The sequence below is a fragment of the Acanthochromis polyacanthus genome, chromosome 10, assembly GCF_021347895.1.
Source record: "Acanthochromis polyacanthus isolate Apoly-LR-REF ecotype Palm Island chromosome 10, KAUST_Apoly_ChrSc, whole genome shotgun sequence".
Classification (NCBI taxonomy): domain Eukaryota; kingdom Metazoa; phylum Chordata; class Actinopteri; family Pomacentridae; genus Acanthochromis; species Acanthochromis polyacanthus.
The window spans coordinates 22,644,666-22,664,510 of NC_067122.1; the positions used below are offsets into that span (position 1 = coordinate 22,644,666).

At 38.6% G+C, this 19,845-nt stretch overlaps 2 protein-coding genes across 2 annotated transcripts; one reads left to right on the plus strand and one right to left on the minus strand.

Moving 5' to 3' along the window:
• Positions 1-551: 551 nt before the first annotated feature.
• LOC110966888 (NEDD4 family-interacting protein 1-like) lies at positions 552-7,588 on the plus strand. The gene is made up of 8 exons (XM_022216380.2): positions 552-751; positions 2,210-2,303; positions 4,210-4,349; positions 4,457-4,544; positions 4,749-4,873; positions 5,029-5,095; positions 5,218-5,326; positions 6,012-7,588. Exons 1-7 carry the CDS (start codon positions 716-718, stop codon positions 5,322-5,324), a joined length of 657 nt encoding a protein of 218 aa, XP_022072072.1. The 5' UTR covers positions 552-715; the 3' UTR covers positions 5,325-5,326; positions 6,012-7,588.
• On the minus strand, positions 7,194-18,938 carry fgf1a (fibroblast growth factor 1a). The gene is made up of 3 exons (XM_022216415.2): positions 18,572-18,938; positions 11,552-11,655; positions 7,194-10,683 (listed from the first exon to the last, which is right to left on the minus strand). The coding sequence occupies exons 1-3, from the start codon at positions 18,738-18,740 to the stop codon at positions 10,495-10,497; spliced, it is 462 nt and encodes a 153-aa protein (XP_022072107.1). The 5' UTR covers positions 18,741-18,938; the 3' UTR covers positions 7,194-10,494.
• Between the last annotated feature and the right edge of the window lie 907 nt (positions 18,939-19,845).

The following is a 19,845-nucleotide window of genomic DNA, read 5'->3' on the forward strand; positions in this document are numbered from 1 at the left end:
TAGGTGCTCCTTGGAAGGTTTCAGAATTGTGCAAGGAAGTACATTTGCTTAGGTACTGTGCACAAGCCATTGGCTGTATTTAAATTAGAATGACACAAATTTTGAGGTACTTCGCAGAGTTTTATAAATGTACTGCTTCTTATATTTTTGCTGCAGGCTATTTTTAATTTACTCTTATAGATATTACTTCTAAAATGTCTGATGAACTTGGCCAAACAGTCAAAATCAATACAGTATTTGCACATTAATAGTTATGTAATATATATAATAATAATTTGGAAGAGGGATTCTTTAGAATGTTTACTATTGATACATAATGTGGATGTTGCCAATATATTGCTCCTATTTTTAATATATATATATATATATATATATATATATAAATCTTGTTTTCATTGCGAGGCTTTCGCTTGCAACTAGTCTATTTAACCAAGTGTCATTTTTACTTTTTCCGTATTTACTCGGATAGCATAGATTGTAAACTGTGTTCGCTTTTCCCAGTTCGAACAAGTTGAGTTTTCTAGTTTCAAACGGCACCTGAAGGCAGCAGCAGAAACGCTGTGTGTTCCGGACCAGGAGGGGGAGAAGGAAGGAGATGGCCGACTAGGAGGCAGCTGTACATTTGCTACTTCGTCGGCGAAATACCTTTAAGATTTGACATTTTCACGGCTGAAGTGGGAAGAGGACGTTTCAGACACTTCGCTCTTCTTCCACAATGGCAGAACAAAACAGCAACGTCAGATATCAGGAGGTAGGTAACAGGTTGCTGGCACGCTAAAAACGTAGCTATCGGCTAGCTGTCGGCTAACAGTCAACATCAGCTGCCACCGGGAACAAAACAACGAGCTCAACCGACATTTGTTTTACGGGCGAGACCGACGTGTCGATAGATATATAAAGAGCGAGCCAGAGCGAATTCTTCAAACTTTTACATATACAACCACACATTTGTTCCAGTTAACCTGAAGCTTGTGTTAGCCGTTGTCGTTTAGCAGCTAGTTAGGTTAATGTTAGCTAGTCTTAACTGGCTTGAGAATACAGTCGCTGTCATGCTGCCTGACCGTGCAGGATCAATGACCAGTCCTCCTCGTTAATAACTTAAACTCCTGAGACCAGGGAGGAGCAATATAGACAGGTGCAGCCTGCTTAGCTCCCGTCATAAATTGACATGCAGATCATGTGTGAAATCGTAAGTGTACAGTTTAGGGCTTGTTGGTTAAGAAACACACATGAGGACGTATTTACATAGTTCATAACTGGTTTTCATGTCTGTGTTGTGCCTGATAAGAAGATTGTTCTCATATTTATGAATGTGGATCCAGTGTTGCCATAAAGCTATCCTTTGAAACGAGTTACATAACTGTTTGTAATGGCCCTGTGCCCTCTTAAAAGTGATTTAGGGGCAAAGGTGTAACATACAATGCAGCAATGCAGCAGGATATAATAATTAAGTTAATAATATCAAAAAGACAGTACACACAAGTTAAAATACATGTAATGGTCAAATATTTTACAGAATACTAAAAACTGCATGACAATAGATAATGAAATAAAAACATGTATAAGATGACGTTTACAATGAGATAGAAAAAAAGAGAATTATGTAGATTAAAGTGTAGGCAGTTTAGACCAGACTTTATAAAACAAAACTGAATAATTATAAGCAGTGGAAGAAAAAATAAACTGTATTTATGTTATGTTTAAAATGACTACCGTTGGGGTAAATGTAAGTTCCTCTGGACATCACTAAATGAACAGTCCCTGCAGATCTTACAGTCCGACCAGCAGACTTATCTCATATATTTTGTAACGGGCCATTCAGAGACTTATAAACAACAATTAGAGACTAAAATGTAATTCCATTTTAAACTAGAAGCGAGTTCAGTGGCCTGAGGATTGGAGTAATGTGCTGTCTCTTCTTGTCAGTATTTTTGCAGCAGCATGTTTATTAAGGTGCAGATGTATAATAGTACAAAGGTCATACTACTAGAAATCTCCCCTGGCTACCATGCTATAAATATCTGCTATCTGAAAGCGTAGGTAATATAATTTTGTAGATTAACCGTAAGTGATGGCAGTATTGTTCCTGTTCCCAAATTCCACACCATTCATTTTTCAGAATTTTATGCGTCATGTCCAGCACGTTTTCCAAAATGGTGTAATCTGTGTGCGACCCATGTTGTTTTGTATTTTCTTTACATTTCTGAAGCTGGTGAATGAAGAGGAGCCAGCTCAGCCTTCCCAAGAGGGCCCTGCCCAGGACGCACCACCTCCCTACAGTAGCATTGCTGCAGCAAATGCAGGTGAGGAAGCTGAACAGCTTTGTCACACACTGTCAGTTGACTCAGTTTTTAGTCATTTAAATTCAAGTGTTAGTGCCACTACATACTGATTCTTCAGTAAAAGTGAAAATCCTGCATCTAAAAGTATTAAGAGTGTAGAAATTAAACAAAGTAGCTACTCAGAACAACATTTCCTTTCACGATGTCGTATTGTTTTTTGCAAAGTATCGGACAGCTGTGTGTTGCATTTGAGAAGAAGTCACTTCCTTCGTTTTCCCTACCTGGACCTGTACAGAGTATTTTAATGTTAAAGCCGTTCTGACAGCGTTATATTTTGCCATTCAGTTTGGACTTTAAATAGTAGCTCAGATCTTCTACGTGCATCTTGTGTTTTTAGTCTGAAAAGTAAAAAGCTAAAGAAAATGCCATGTTTCCCACTGAAATCTAAAACCAAAATGAAGTGAAACACAGATCCCATAATTCAAGTGTACTTTAACTACATGACTTATTATCTGTAGTTTTTAATTCATCCCAAACTGTTAGAATGGATGTTGTAGAGCAGAGCAGCCAGAGTGTGTAAGAAAGCTCTCATGTTTCTAGTCTCACTTCTTAAAGAGGGCATAGGTCAGTGTGTTGCATAAGTGGGTGCAGCCTTTAGCTCTTGCTGGACGAGTCCATTGATCTGTTTCATTGCTGTTAGTGTTTGAACAATTCAAAGGAGGGTTCCTGGATCCCAGCCAAGCGACCCACATGAAGTTCTCTGCTTGTGTAGGGAGAACATAAACAGTAATGGACGCGTATACCTCTAATGGTTTTCTTCCTGTTGTAGCTCACCCCGGCCCTGCTGTGGGTTTTCTAGTTCTTGGCTGCTGCTTTTCTCTTTTGAAGAAGTGAAAGAAGATTTTTTTGGTCTGTCAGCAGTCAGCTAGTAAATGATTCAAAAGTGGCTGACTTTCTGTTTTGCTGTTAACATTCTTTCGATAAAATTTGTTTTCATACTTGAAACCTAAATGTTTACTTGTCTTTTTTTAATAGATAGGCTTTTTGCCATCTATGACCCTGTCTGCTTGTTAGTGTAAATTCACTTTCAGTTTACAGTGGCCCCAGAAGTATTTGGATAGTTAATCTTGTGGAAGTTTGCTTTATTTAGATAAAATGGTATTGAGTCATACTAAATTAAATTTAGCACAACTGTAAGCAAAATATTTCTGGGAAAAGTTGCTAGAAGGCCTGAGCATCTGATTGTCACACAGTTGAGCTTGTAGCTCATACACTTGCTCATTGAATTGAGCTCAGAAAAAAAGGCGAGGATAGCATGTTTGCTCTCTGTTCGTCCTTGTGACACTTATGACTCCTCAGGCAGACTTGCCCAACTGTGAGCAAAATCATGAAAAACTAGTGAGAAACAGCAGCAACGAACAAACGAGAATTACCAGAAACAATTCAGTTCACAGACAGTTTGAATCGAGGCTACAGAGGGATCGTGGTTTGGAGGACAACATTCTCGTGTCAAAAACCTGCAAAAGAAATTCCACAAAAGGACAGAGTCTTTTGGGAATGGGTTTTATTTTCAGATGATTGACCCTACATCAGGGTGATGACAGTTAATGATGTTTGAGCAGAAAGCCGAACCACACTGCAGTAAGGGTACAGAAAAGGTGGGAACATCTAAGTCTGGGGCAGATTTTAATTAAAATATTATTGAGTTTTTGATGTTTGGGCATTGAATATTGAATTTAAAATTTAAAATAGCTTTGCTATAGTTTTCAACAATAAAAATGGGTCTTTTTTGGCTTTAAAGTTCATTAAATCAATGACGTGTTTGCAGAATGTCACCTGTGCTGCATTTCTTACAGTTAGAGGAGTTGATTTTAGCAGACCTCTGTTCAAAAATGCATCATAATTTTTTTTTTTGTTACATTCTCAGCTTTCTTTGAGTACAAAGAAGATGGAGGAAGATTCCCCAACCCTCCATCCTACAATGTTGCCACCACTTTGCCCTCCTATGATGAAGCTGAGAGAAGCAAAGCAGAAGCTGCCATCCCCCTGGTCACCGGAAGAGTCACGGTACTTCTTCTTCTGCACTCATTTCTGATGGCTTTGAGTTTTATCTTACACAAAACATTAAAATAGACCTGAAGAAAACAAGTTATTGATGTGCATGTTTCTTACAGGAGGAAGACTTTGTGGCCAGAGATGACTTTGAAGATGTGGATCAGCTGCGAATAGGAAATGACGGCATCTTCATGCTCACTTTCTTCAGTAAGAAACAGTTGGCTTGTGCCCTAAGATGCCCTAAGAGTGAACTTATATGAATGAGTCCTGTCACAAAAATGGAGAAGTTGCACTCATTCAGTTTAGCAAGAGCTGAAGGAGAAGGAGAATGTGTGCCAGTCAGTGTGATAACTCTAAAAGAACCAGTGTTTGTTTACTTTGTTTTATGAATGGCTCTCTCTCTGTCACCAGTGGCATTCCTCTTCAACTGGATTGGCTTCTTCTTGTCGTTCTGTTTGACCACATCAGCCGCCGGGCGATACGGCGCCATCTCTGGCTTCGGCCTGTCTCTCATCAAATGGGTTCTCATCGTCAGGGTGAGAGCTGCTTACCGGATATGTGGAATAACCAGTTCATCCACTGAGTTACTGTGGTTTTGTTCAGCAGGAGGAATTCAAAAAACTTTGTAGGATTATGTCTTATACTTTCATTAAGCAGCTCCTTACAGCCGTTACTTCTGGTGTTTCTGCAGTTTTCTACCTACTTCCCTGGTTACTTTGACGGGCAGTACTGGTTGTGGTGGGTCTTCCTGGCTCTGGGTGAGTGAGAGACGTGTTCGAGATAAAGTAACATTTCCTGTCATTTCCCACAGTTGCATTCCACTAATTGTTTTCTTTTATGTAATGTTAATTTGTTTATGTGTTATTTCTGTGAACTCCAGGCTTCATGCTGTTCATCAGAGGATTTGTTAACTACTCCAGAGTGCGCAAATTGGCTGATCCCACTTATGCCACTCTTCCACGAACGAGGGTACTCTTCATTTATTAGAGGTAAGTTTAAAGTTATATTATACATGCCACACTGCATACAGAAAGCACTCTAGTTACAACTAGAGATGAGATTCAGACAACAGTAGAACTGAACTGTTCAAAGTGCATCGCTTAGGGCGTATTCTGTTCTCAATAAAACAGTCCAGGTCATCATCACTCGTCACTCACTCTTTGAGTCTGTGTTAGACTGATTACTGATTGGTTGAACGTTACACTTTGCTGTAGCATCTGAATATTTAGCTCAGATATCAGCTGCTCATGCTGACCTAAATCTACAGTCATAAAACCTGCTGCTTCATGTGGCACCTGCCCACCGCTACATACCACAGAGCAGCTTCTGCCAGCTGTTGCCTGGGCGGTTAAACAGCATAATATTAAAATGATGTCACAAGGCCCTGATAAGAAACTTGAGCCTTTGTGAGACTAAACAAGCAAACTGATTGATTTGTTAGTGTTTTTGTCCTTTTATACTAAAAGTGCTGATAAAAATACTGCAGGAAAAATATTTCAGCGAGTATCAGTAATTCTGTGAGCGACTCCAGTGGAATCCACTGTAAGCATCAAGTAAACGTCCATGTCTACTACGTCTACACACAATACTCTAATAACCTAATAGGTAAATAAGTGGCACTTTGGAGTTACACCTGAAGACATTTCTAAATGTGATCTGTACATCTGAACTCAGGATGAGGACGAAAAGGACATGAAGAAGATGAAGAGTTTAAAATTGAAGACACTTGACCAGAAATCGACAAGTTCTAGACGATGACGACGACTCAAGACAATAAAATATTCAGGAACTATATCACTTGTTTTATTTTGTTTTGAAACTTTATTAATGGAATTAAAAGTTAACAGTAATAGTCCCTCAGTGTACTCATTAGTGGCGAATGTTAAGTGCTATTTACATCTGTCTGTATGGATTAGTAATGCCTTATATCATTTGATGGTAGCATATGAGCATGCATCTGCCCTTAAAGTCAATAAATAGGGAGAGTTTGATGTTGGTGACACTCGAAGCCAACTTTAGTACAACACTCTGTAGACTTGCCATAGCATGCAGCACACTTTGTAATCTGCACTAGTCTCACTTCATGGTTCTATTAGGCTGTTTTTAGATACTGCTTACTTAAAAAGAAGCAAGCTTTCATCAGCAAAATGCTAATATCTGCATTCCCACATACTGTGTTTCACTCACCTGTTGGCTTTAAGAGGTGTTGCCAGTTTTTCCTGTAGCCAGGAGGGGGCAGTGTAGTCTGCAGCTTCTCAGTTATTACTCATTAAGGGCATTTTCATAGTAAAACATGCTTGTAATTCAAGCACAGTGTCGGTGGAACACATCTAAATTACATCCATGTGTCAGAGGTAACGATTTGGCCTGTCAGATGTTTTCTTGCACGTTAAATCAGGTGAAACTATCCAGCGTGGAAGCAGAATTCAAGTTACAGATATGGTCTTAGAAGCATTTTTAAACAAGCCACAGCCAGAAACTGGATGACCACAAATGTCAAGTGACAAACCCCAGAGCTGCTCTGTTGACAGCAAGACGACGCAGAATGTTTGGACAGTGACGGCAGAGGACTCTGATGATAAGTCAAATCAGATCAAGTCACGATGTTTTATGGGTGTATGAGCATTTTGTGTTCCACGTCCTTAATTTAAGACTTTCATTCATAGATGTAACCGTGTGACCTCTGCGACTCCTCAGGGAGTCACTCGACATCCCATTCACTGTCATTAGAGAAGCTGTGTGAATATAGAAGAGCGTGTTGGCTGTCTGGACTGCAGCTGTTAATGAGCTCAGTCTGACATTTGGATCACATTATCTAAGAGCATAAAAATAACTTAGATTCCTCTTCCAGGTGGGTTTTTGCCTTAAGATTTAATTAATCTGGAAAGTGTTTTTTTTTTTTGTAAGAAATTCTTCATCCTGTGTAAGACGTTAGCTATCTTGCTGGTATCAGTTCTATCAAAGATTGTTGTATGCAGGTGCACTTTTAGAAACATAACCAGTAAAACCCAGAGGATGTTCCATCATTATATTCAGTCACAGACACATAAAACAACAAAGTGGAGCAGGATGTTTGTTTCATATTAATAGCAAATTGAATCATCAGTTAACTTCATATTTCCGCCATGGCTTTGATTACAGACCAATTATGCTTATTTCTATGTGATGTAGAGCTGCAGCCTTTTGGGGTTTTGTTGTTATGAAATTGTACAGAAAATGTTTAGTGTTCAATAAATGTCACTTTCAATGCGTCTTTTGGGTCGTCTGGATTGTTGACTAGTGCTGCTGATATTTACATTATGCTGTTAAGACAGGCCGCATCACAAGTACTACATTCAGCTACTCACAATCAGTAATGGTTATAAAGAGTACAGTTTGCAGATTAGGAATATACTGACACAGGGGGTTATAGACATTAAAATGCAATGCACGAGTCTGCAGCAGAAAAATGCTTTTGTAGCTTCGTTTTGCACAAAGGCGGCCCCTTGTGGCAACAAGGTGTAACTGTTGGAAACAATCGTATTTGTTAAAACTTTGCACTCTGACAGCAGCATTTTGAAGAGGTCGGTGCATACATTTCTAATCTGTTGAGGCATTATATCGTAAGCGGAAAACATAGATTACAAAAATTTTTCATTAAATGAGACTCGCAGCACATGACCTTCATCAAGCCAGCAAGATATTCAGGGAGTTAAATGTGTTATTTTTCATTCAAATGACTTTGATAAGCAACTGTTTCTGGATCCATAACCACATAAGCAACAAGTTACTTCTTTATACCTCTAACTTGCCTTTAATTTGCAGTTTTTAAAGGAATGTACACTTTGGATAACTTAAAAAAAAACAATTCAGTGGCATTAAAAAAATATTATTTTGAATTCCCTGTGAACAACAAATTCAGATTAAATGAGTAAAATTAACACTCCCTATTAAAACTGGAGCCCCACAGAGCTTAATATTTGGGGCTGATGAAGATTTTAGAGTTACATTGAGAAGGAAAAATGACGGGCTTTGTTTATTAACTTTCAAGCAGCATATTTGATGAACTTGTCGATAACTCACCACGAAGACACAGCTTGACTCCACACCAATGTCTGCTAAGCTCTGCTACATGTATAACAATGAAATAAGAGCAGAGTAGTGCAATACAAAGCACAATTAATAAGTTAGTGTGGTTTTTTTGAGCCTATAACCAGGATTTTTAATCATAAAGGTGGCTTTTGTTTAGCCTGCTAGATCACCATGGTAACTGATCCTGAACAGTTCAGACTTAAATTGACTGTAGGAAGCACCGACCTCTTACCAATTTGTTTTCTGACAATTCTCCACAAGAGATGGACTCTTAGCAAAGCGAAAGTTTTATCTGTAAGCTTGTGGCACTGTAAGTTAGCAATACCACTGAAGGAAGCTGTGCAGGTACATCAGACAAACTGTGTGTCGCCATGGGAATCTATACTGACAGTCAATAGAAACTTTGAGGTAGAAATGTACGCAGAATTCTACTTGTAGGGGGGTTGTAATTATTCATTGTGGATTTACTGATGATCTAGTGCCCTGGTAGTTGAGATAATGATGAGTTGTCATTTTGTCATGATTCATTGCACATGGGTTGGACACTTTGCAAAAGTGAACCAAATACACACCAAGCAATACTCAGTATCTGCACAATTTGAGAATGGGTTTTGAAGGCCTATATAAAGGCCCAAAAAAGGCCACCATTGTTAGTCCAGTGAACAGCATCATGCCGCGTCTATCACATGAACAACGTCTCCGGGCACTGGGTATGGTGGAGGCCGGTTTGAGCTACAGTGATGTAGCCAGGCGTATGGGCTGTTCCCAACCCACAATCAGAAGCCTGGTCCAAAGCATGCGCCCACGGATTGCTGCCTGCATCGAAGCAAATGGAGGCCATACTCGGTATTGACTGTTGTGACTTTGTGTTTGGAAGGTGCCGTTTTCTTTTGTGAAATTCTTTTATTTTGAAATCATTCTTGAAACTTTAGATTTTTGTTTCTGTATGCCAATATGCTAAACAAATGATTCATATGAAGAAAATCCAGTTTCGGGCTTCAAAATAAAAATTATGTTGAAAAATATGGTCTCAAAGTTTCTATTGACTGTCAGTGTACATGTATACATTATTATTATTAGCATCCCACTGATCGTGAAGAAAATGGAAGGACATTCTTGTTATGTTTGGTGCTGATTTCCTTCCCAGTTCAAACTGACTATTCTATTTTCTATATTCTATTATCACAAAAAGCATTCAACCTGTAACATTAATTGGACTTTGATTCGGCTATAAACTAAAGCGATATCCGTCTTGAGTATCACATTTAAATGTATGAAGTTTAACAGCCTGAATGTGTAGCTGTTACTTCAGAAACAAGCAGCAGGCATTAAGAGCAAACTGAGTGGTGAAATAAATATCTTAGATTATGAACAGTTTTCTACCTCTCATTTGCAGTCATTTTTATTTTCATTTCCTTGTTGCTTTCCGTTGTAACATCTTTTCCTCTTGACTGAAGATACCATTGGTCTATTTTATGCACAAGAAGAGTCAAACAATGCGTTTTTATACGGACTGGTGAAGAAAACCCAGGTATCAAAGAAAGTTTATAACCACCATTGTGATATCGACTATCTCTGATGGGTTTAAGGTTTTGTAAAGCCGGCTAAGCAAAGAAAGAAAGAAAGCCTGGTTGTGTCAGATTTGCGTCACACCGCTCTGCTGGACAAATGATGTGACGACACAGTTTCTGAATTACCCAATACAGCTGGCTCTGTAGCATATATTGGACGACATTTACAGCGATTTTTCTGTGCGGTTGCTCTGTTGATTCTGTGCGATCTGAAGACCTGCTGCAAAATAAAATGGGATGCTGTACTAGTGGAAGATGAAGGCTGCTGTGTTTTAGCTCTGATGCGTTTTTATTAAGACACAGATCAGTGTGGGGGCTGAACAGCAGCTGGTCACACATCAGAGCTAAACAGGCTGCGGCTTCACCTCCTGTTGTTGCCATGACTAAGTTTCAAGCCTTCACCTCATTTTCATTCCACTTCTGGTCTCGTTCATTATTTTGACTGATGTATGTTCACAAAGTCATCCATGAGCAGCGTCCAGTCCCCTTCGGTCGAGGTATAACTTTGTTGGTCTTCATTCCAGCTGTCTGGGGATAAAGAAGATGGCCTTCTGTCCAATGTGGGTCCTTGGACCCAGTTTAGGTTTTCCATTCTTTTTCAGACCTACGTACCAGTTCTGGTCCTGATATTTCTGCGGCTGATATGTGTTGTAGTGATTCTCCTCCAGTTTCTCCAGGAAGTAGCATTCATCCGTTACTGTGGGCTGTGAGGCAAACACAAAACAGGCACCAAAAGGGAGATTAAAGGTTTAAAGATGCATGCACAGCAGTTTAAGTATTTATAACAGACATCATCAATGGTATAATTGGGTCAATATATAGTTGATAGGTATCATTGTTGACATTTTTGCTGTTTTCAGGCCTGAAATCAACATGGCTGCCTATAACCAAACATATGGCATTTTTACAGAAAGATTCTTGTAAATATTAAATATACAACTGAGTAATATTTAAGTTATTTATAAAGATATTGTAGTAAACCTGCTGACATGTGATAAATCCACACTTGACTCACACACTACTTTATATGAAATAACTAAGAAAGCCCTGCACTCTTGCCAGTCTTTTCTTCAGGAGGAAATGACATCATGTGGAGCAGGTCATGTGATCTGGAATTAACACACTTCCTTTACAGGTGTTTTTGCAATGGGTATCTTAGCTGAAAGTGATTTGTTGGACACAGATACCATTTGTTATTTTCCATATGAAATTTGACATATTGCCAGAAAAGAAATATCCGTCATGATTATCTCAGCTTAATAAACAAACACAATCCAAACTATTTTTGAATAAACTCATTTTATTATTGTTTAGCTAATTAGAGGGTGGTTGTTATTAAATTTGGACGGTTATTTAGTTCATATTTTAGTGATTGTTTCCATAATAAATAATTATGGAATTTGTAAAGACATGATCATAATGATTATAAAAACATTAGGTTTTTTTTTTTACTTTTAATAAAAATGTATGCAAGATATATCCCATGGACTTCAAAAGTCCCTCAATTATGTATTGACAAATTTACATATAGCCGTATCATTGAGGCTAATCTAGAATCCATCAGATACTCACTGAGCCGTACAAACGCCCTTCATCATTCATGGCCAGATATCGTCCTGCTTCTGTTCCCTGGATGACCACAACGCCGATGTTCACAGCTTTGAGCTTCAAAACAACTGAAAGGAGAAAAACATCAAGTTAAACCTAAAAAACACAAATGGGAGATTACTGTCAGTTGTATGATTTTAGAAACAGGTAGCTGAGGTGAAAGACTGTGTAGAAACTAATGAAAATGTCTTTTGATCAGACACATTAATTTGCTGTCTTTTATTCTATCCACATGCAAACAAGTAACCTGGCAATAGCCAGATTAATAATTGTGTAGTACTTGATAGTACTCCACAATATCAATCTGGGACCGCTCCATGTAAATCCGTTCGGAGGAAAGAGGCACGGATTGGACAATGCAACAGTATGTCCCGCCTCTGACAGGTTTGTTTTTAGCCAATCGCGGGATCTTCACAACGAGCGGAGCCAATTGGTTGATTAAACTCTTACCAAAACCCTTAGGTAAAAAAGCACAAACATCTTTACCATCCAGAAATGCGCAAAGCGCCTCTCGTTGTTCTTTCTTCAAAGAAGCGATAGGAGATTCAGCTAAAACTGACTTAATAGCAGCATCTACATGATCGTTGTCCTCCGTTGCCATGTTTGTTTTGATCTACTGGCGCTTGGTGTCGTCGTCACACCCGGATATCCCGCCCATTATCCCATGCCACACACGAATACTGCTGCGTGATTGGCCCGAACCAACTTGGTGCTGTACGAAAAGTTAAGGCGGGAGCGGAGCAAGATGGTTTCTTGAGAGATTTGTGAACTCACAAATATTGTGAGAAATCAACTTGCTGGCAAGGTTAGCAAACAAGTACAAACTATTCAATTTTTAAGAAATAAAAGGGACAGATGTATTGGCAGAAGAACTCCCTGTTTACTGGAAATTGAAGACTCCTGCAGTGAAAATCAAGTTTTTTATTTGCATATCCATATGGCGTTTTTTTTTTCATGTTGAATAACGTAACATTTCCACTTTAAAATGCTGTTTATCAGTGAGTCTCAAAAGCACAGATTCAGTCTTCCAGGGTTTCATGTGAAACAAACTAACGAAACCAATCCTGTCATCTTTGCAGCGTAGTACTTCCTGTTTCATTCTTCAGGATTTGTTTCCATATTTGGATTTACTCCGATATTACAACTTGCCTTTGTGTACTTTAGAACAGTTTCATGGTGTTTGAACGCAACAGTGTGTGAGCTGGTGTGTTTGAGCTACAGTGAGTGAGAAACAGGTTTATAGAAATGCATGGTATTGAAGAGGCAATCCAGTCAGATCTCAGCCATTTTAAAGCACCAGGTGATTATTTTAAAAGAAAAAAACTCGAATATTATTGTTTTTTCTTACCTGAGAAAGACTTTAAGTAAAAATACCAATACTTGATTACAATCTTACATGAAAGACTGTAAAAGTAAACTAGCAGCAAAACATAGTTAAAGGAAGCATTCTGGATTGGTCCCTCTGACTGATATATTATTATAAACAACAGACTAAATGGCAGAAATCCACGACTGTAATTTTATTTCAGGACTCGGCTATTAAATGTCAAAACAATCCATGTGACTCTAAAAACTCAACAGCTTTACAAACTCTAAGATTAAACTCTCCATTAGGATCCAAAATAAGTTGGACTTCTACATGAGAGCTTTAGTTATTCTTCATCTACTTCCTGAAAAGTTTGGTCAATAAAAAGACAAAAACTAATATTTTCAGCTGAACTAAAGACAGACTTTGTGATTTTTCTGCTCACATGTTGTGTTGTTGTAAACTTACTCTTTCAAATAAATAGCCTCCTAACCTCCTGGAAACCAGTGTTTGTCCTGTTTTTGTGTCGTTCCTCTGCGACCCTAGACAGCCGGTTGTAATGTTTTTTGAGCAACACACCATACTAGGACGTTTTTACAATGATGGTTCTACTATGGAACCAGTTTGACATGTTCAGGCATTCTATGTGTGAAAACTCAGAGATTTCAGGTATCAGGAGGTGGTTTTTAACTTTCTTTGTTAACTTTCTGCTTCAACTTTAAACTAAATTTACCTTCACTAAGCCAGCCCTCTGGACTTCCAGTAAGCTGTGTTCCTATTGGCTGGTGGCTGCTTGGTGTTATCAGGAACACCTGAGCAGCTCAGTGTCTTCCTGCTTTAAGTCAAACATTTCCTCTGCTTCTCTTCACTGAACCAGGTTTGGCTCTGTTGCTTTAGTTTGTTCTTTAGACGTTGACTTGCAGCTTCCAGGAGTAAAATCATCTTTAATGTGTTTCTTGGTGTGTTTTAGTGCTTTGTACTGGATAGTTGTCTTGATAAATGTGGTTCTTTAGCCACAGTTAGCACATGGTGCTAATGTGTGCAGTGATTAGTGGAGTTGGTGCAGCTGAGTTGTGTCTTTATCTTGGCTGTAGTGGGTCTTCAGAGGTTTTTGGTCAGACACATTCTGTATTCTTGTTTGTGAACCAATGTTGGTTGTCCAGAAGGTAAGAGTTTCTGTCCTGATTCTGTTTAAAGAGGTTCTCTGGTAGGCTGCAGGAGACTTCAGCATCCGGGTTGTGCTAGCTTGGTTTTTGTACTGTTTCATTTGGACGACTATCTTGAGGTCCCTCCATGTGGTTTAGTGAGGTTTTCTGTAAAGGTTCTACAAAGCAACCTGCAGCAGAAGAGACTTTGAGAGTTTTTAGGAAGTTCTGGAGACCAGACTTTAGCGCAGCAGAAACATTTGTCAGCAGTTTGAGCAGGAGAAGGTGAGCTTCAGAGTAGAAATGAAAGGAAACCTTCTTGACCTGAGTGGTGAGGTCCTGTACCAAGAGTTTGAGCAGGTTGTGAAGAGTCTGTAGTTCTTTGGTCTGAAAACACAACTCCAGTCGACTCGTTAAAGGAGAAAACAGGAGATATTGTTGGTTCTGCAGTTTCCAGTTTCCTCAGACTGAATATCAAGTTTCTATTTTAAATGATTTACTGTGTGAGCCCAAGAAGACTTCAATAAACTCCCTCCATCCCCTCTACACAACAGATTTTATGACCATGTTAAATCTTTTTGTAAAATGTGTTTGAGTTTTAATCATAGTTTTTTTTCTCTTTGCTTGTGTAGTTTTGTCATCTGTGTGAAAGGTGCTAAACAAATAAAGTTGAATTGATAAACTATTTTAATTTAAGGGTTTGTTTCATTTTTTGGTTGGGGTTAAAATCTTGACAGAAAAAAAGATTAAAGAAATAAACTACATTAAAAAAGTAATTAAATCAAAGGAAAAAAAATGTATTACAATTAATCTTTTCAAAAGAAAGAAACATTAAATACAATTAAATTATATTAAACAGACAAAATATTTAATTAGATAATTAAACAAAAGATACAAAACATGTAATTATGAAACTAAACATTTTTAAATGAAAATATTAAACATTAAAGATTAAATATTTTGGACAATTAAACAAGAATTTTAAACATTTAAAAAATACAAAACATTTAATTAGATTATTAAACCTTTAAGAAGACAAAACATTTAATTAAAAATTAAACATTTAATTAGAAAATTAAATCTTAAAGACAAAACTTTAGGAAGTTATATTAAACAGAAAATATAATAAAACATGTAAAAAGAAAATTAAGCATTCAAAGATGGTAAAGCATTTAAAAAGAAAAACCTTAAAGAATTTAATCGAAAAATTAAACATTGGGAAAGAAAAGGAAATTTTTCAAACAAGCTGATAAAACATTTGAAAAAACAACAAACATTAAAAAGACAAAACATTTGAAAATCAAATCAGACATCAGAAATCAGAAAAGAATAAAAGGTGAGAAAAGAGCAAAACTAAACATTTAAGAAGAATCAAACTGAAGACAAAACATTTGAAAAGACACCAGTTAGACTTTAGAAGATCAAATTAAACATAAGAGACAATAAAATGATCAAAAAGAGCAAAAACAGATAAAGGCCTTAAATCCTCTTCTGGTCTGAAATGAAACAAGTTGTTTCTTCAAACATTTCCTCTTTCTGTGTTCTTGGTTTAATTGTGGACAGATTTACTAAGAACTCATTTCAGAAAACTGTTTTCCAGATAAAGTCTACTAGTTGAAGGCATCGAGCAAACTAATGTTACCTTCTGATCTCCACAAACTTTACTGTTCAGTGAAAAGAATCAAAGTTTGTTCAGGATTTCTAAAGAACCCACAGATGAAGGTCCGAGAAGAACTCAGATGGATGATCTAAATGTGAAATCAAGACTCATGGTCACAAGTTTTAACTCAATTATTATGAGGAAACAGATATTCATTTCTAATATTTCTATCAAACATGTCTGTCTACAAAATATACTGGACATCAATAAAAATGTCTGCATCGTGAAATATATGAAGTCCATCTGCATTTATACATCATATTGATGTTTAAATATCGGGAACTGCCGCCCACGTTCAGTCAAGTTAGCGGAATTACGGCTAAACAACGTTTCCAGGTTTCTTTTACAAAATAAAAAGCGTGATTTGTTTTACGGGAAAATTACATGATTTCAAAAACGGGACTTTGAAAATGTAAACAAACTGTAATAAGCGTTAGCTAGCTGCTCCACTTGCTCTGAATATTTTTGTTCTCGTCTTTGTCAAGCCTAAACAAAAAATTTATCCATATTCTGGCTACATTACCGACTGTCGCTACCCGATCCGTCCCGGAAACCCGATTTGTACTGCGCATGTGCGAAAAGTATGTCACTTCCGCTACTCGTTTTTCCATGCATTTTACAGCATTTTAACCTTTAACCCGAAAAAATTTGAATTTTCTGTCAATTACTTAATGATTCAAGAATTATAGGGTTAAGCTAGTAGTAGGAACCTTTAGTAGTGAAACTGGGCGCCATCCTCCTCACTACAGCGATCTGCTTCTGTCAGAGGAATCACTCCGTTAAACTGCGGCCAAGTGAGCCGCTGGGCGTTGCGCGGCTATTCTGCGTAATACCGTAATGTTATCACAGGTGCTGAGCAGCCAGGCTGACAGACGTCCGCTGCAAATACATGCTGTTATTCAGATTTTGACTTTCAATATCTTCAAATCCTGAGGCGGTGACAAAGATCTCTCACTATGGCCTTGTCAGGGGTCATCCCAGCTAGCACCTGCACAGTATCACCTGATTTTACTGTAAAATTTTAGAGAAAATTAATGTCAAAGTATGCTGAAATTTCAGTTGTGTTGATGCATAATGGCTGATTCTCAATTCAGTTCAGTTCAATTTAAATTTATTTATATAGTACCAATTATAATTAAAATGTTTCAAGACGCTTTACAAACCCATATGGCCTGAAACCCCCAGAGGAAGCCCTCAGACGACAGTGGCAATGAAAAACTCCTTTTTAACAGGGAGAAACCTTAAGCAGAACCTCTCTCATACGGGCCAGCCCATCTGCCGTTGGCCAGCCGGACGATTGAAATTTCAGCATACTTTGACATTAATTTTCTCTAAAATTTTACAGTAAAATCAGGTGATACTGTGCAGGTGCTAGCTGGGATGACCCCTGACAAGGCCATAGTGAGAGATCTTTGTCACCGCCTCAGGATTTGAAGATATTGAAAGTCAAAATCTGAATAACAGCATGTATTTGCAGCGGACGTCTGTCAGCCTGGCTGCCCAGCACCTGTGATAACATTACGGTATTACGCAGAATAGCCGCGCAACGCCCAGCGGCTCACTTGGCCGCAGTTTAACGGAGTGATTCCTCTGACAGAAGCAGATCGCTGTAGTGAGGAGGATGGCGCCCAGTTTTACTACTAAAGGTTCCTACTACTAGCTTAACCCTATAATTCTTGAATCATTAAGTAATTGACAAAAAATTCTTTTTTTTTTCGGGAGTAGCGGAAGTGACGTAATTTGCGCACATGCGCAGTACAAATCAGGTTTCCGGGACGGATCGGGTAGTGACACCGACAACAGCATCCATGGAGTGACCGGAAGTTAGCCGACCTAGCGGAAGTGCTAATGAGGTCTGTTCTGGCACAGATTATTACCGTAACGCATTTAGCTTTGAAAATAAATCCTGTCCAAGACACAGAGCTGTAGCTCCGTTTCAGTGTGAGCTCTAATGTTTCTCTGAGTGACTGTGTCTGACTTCCTCTAATAAAATCCTCCTGTTCACTTGGAGCTGCAGCCATAGATATATATATCTATCTACTGATTCATATCTATGCACACTAGTCCGGTCCGATGTAGTCTCCATGATGATGTTTCACGAGTACGTGAGAACGCAAGTACGGACAGTTACGTACTGAGAAACGGCCTTAGTCTTCTTACCGCAAAGGTACAAAGCTGCTGGTCTTCTCCTCTGGCATCAGGAAACGTCTTCAAAGCTTCTTCAAATCCAAACGAAATACAATCAAAAGATCAAACTAACGTCATTGGTGCATTCAGGTGCAGTCGGAAATCGGAGTGTCAGTAATGTAAATTTCCAACCAAAATTTTTTTGGGGGTGGCCAATCAGATCATGGGGGGGGCACTGACCCCCCCGTGTCGCCACAGAAGATCCGCCACTCTAAAGCGGCACAAAACACTAAATGTCAGTGCATTAAACTGTGTATAAGTAAATGGATTTGTTACATTTTGTTTGCTGTTGGATAAAATAAAAAATCCTCCTGCAGTGGAACACAAAGTTAAGTCATAAAGAGAAAACGAGCTGCAGGGGACAGAGGACAGCTCATCCTTGGGCTGACATGTTTATAGCAGAACCTTTCATGAGATGGCCCATATTTTTATGATGCCTGTACCAGTTCTAAAGAGCAGAAAGGCCTCAACTTAAACCAAATCTCTGCACCACAGACTGAAAACTGTTCAATATAACGTGTCCTGCTGATGAACTTCTTTTTAAAACTAATTTAAACAAGCCTCTGCATGCTTTCCTCACACAGACAGCTTCAGTAAACACATTCAGTCTGATAGATCTGTTCCAGACACAAGTTGTCTGCTAGCTGCACACACAGCAGGCCTGGCCTGCGGGTAGCATGTCTTACTGTGAGCGTCCCCGTCGTCCCTCTGGCCCTGCACCGTCCCATCGGGGAGGATCTGGAGGTGGTGTCCGCCATTCATGCAGTAGAGCCGCGTCAGCCGGCGGTAGTCCGGCAGCAGCAGGCCGCAGCCCGCAGTCTGCTGCTGCAGTGCGAACATCTCTCCATCCGCCATCCTGCACCAGGAAGCTCCGCTCAGTGACCAGCAGGTGGATTGTTGTTGCAGATGGGGTTATTTCCCAGTGGAGCTCGTGCGTGTCCCCTGCAGCAATCAGAGGATTGTTTAAGTGGCCGTGACCGCGCGAAGAGACCACACAGGCAGCTGGATGCGCGTCCCCGAGTCCTGGCCTTCACCTCCAGCGGTGGTGATGTGGAACAGCTCACTTTAGTTCAGGGGCCACATACAGCCCAGTTTAATCTGAAGTGGGCCGGACCAGTTAAATCATAGCATAATAACCTATAAAGAACCAGTTTTGTCATTTGTTTTAGTGCAAAAAAAGTACGTTCTGAAAATGTTCACGTTTTAGGAATTGCTTTTTTGTTACTAAACATTATAAACACCTTGAAATTTCTGAAGAAAATTAAGTTCGATTCCAAAAATATTATGCCTCAGTTTATCATTTACACATTACAACTTACAGATCACAAAATGTCTACAAAAGCACAAAACATTTAGTGATCTGGAACTGAACAGTGTAGTATTTTATTTTATGATCAAAATGACAAAAGTCAGAAAAAAAGTCAGCAAAACAAGACAAAATATTACAATAAAAGAGATACAAAATGACAAAAGTGAGAAACTAAGCGACAAAAACGTGAGACAAGCAACAAATGTCAGACAAAAGGAAATAAACAGCAAAAACAAGACGAAATATTTTGTAAAAGAGACACAAAATGACAAAAGAACAATGAGCAGTATTTTACTTCATGATCGAAACAACTTGTTACGGTCGAGAAATTATTTTAAATATAGTTTTACAAATTTACAATGTTCTTTTTTATTTGCTAATTTTTTAAAAATAATCAGTTCATTGGTGAGGAGGAAAACAACAGCAGGTGCAACTAGGACACAACTTGGCCTGTTGGTTAAGAGTTTACAGATGTACATGTAGAATTTTGCAGGTGAGGTTTGGGTTAAATCATTTTTAAATGCACGCATTTATATGTGCAGCCACAACAGTGCTGATTATGAACTAAATGGCCAAAATACTTGACACAAGAAAATTACTAAACTTTGTTCCATCCACCTTCAGCTCACTATAATGACTAAAAGCTTCAGT

Bases quoted from the DNA above. Each gene is read 5' to 3' on its own strand.
- LOC110966888 (XM_022216380.2), top strand. From the start codon at position 716: ATGGCAGAACAAAACAGCAACGTCAGATATCAGGAG. The intron at 752-2,209 runs GTAGGTAACAGG...ACATTTCTGAAG, and splicing joins GCAACGTCAGATATCAGGAG to CTGGTGAATGAAGAGGAGCC. The intron at 2,304-4,209 runs GTGAGGAAGCTG...TTACATTCTCAG, and splicing joins CATTGCTGCAGCAAATGCAG to CTTTCTTTGAGTACAAAGAA.
- fgf1a (XM_022216415.2), bottom strand. From the start codon at position 18,740: ATGGCGGATGGAGAGATGTTCGCACTGCAGCAGCAGACTGCGGGCTGC. The intron at 11,656-18,571 runs GTAAGACATGCT...TTCTCCTTTCAG, and splicing joins GGACGACGGGGACGCTCACA to TTGTTTTGAAGCTCAAAGCT. The intron at 10,684-11,551 runs GTGAGTATCTGA...TTTGCCTCACAG, and splicing joins AAGGGCGTTTGTACGGCTCA to CCCACAGTAACGGATGAATG.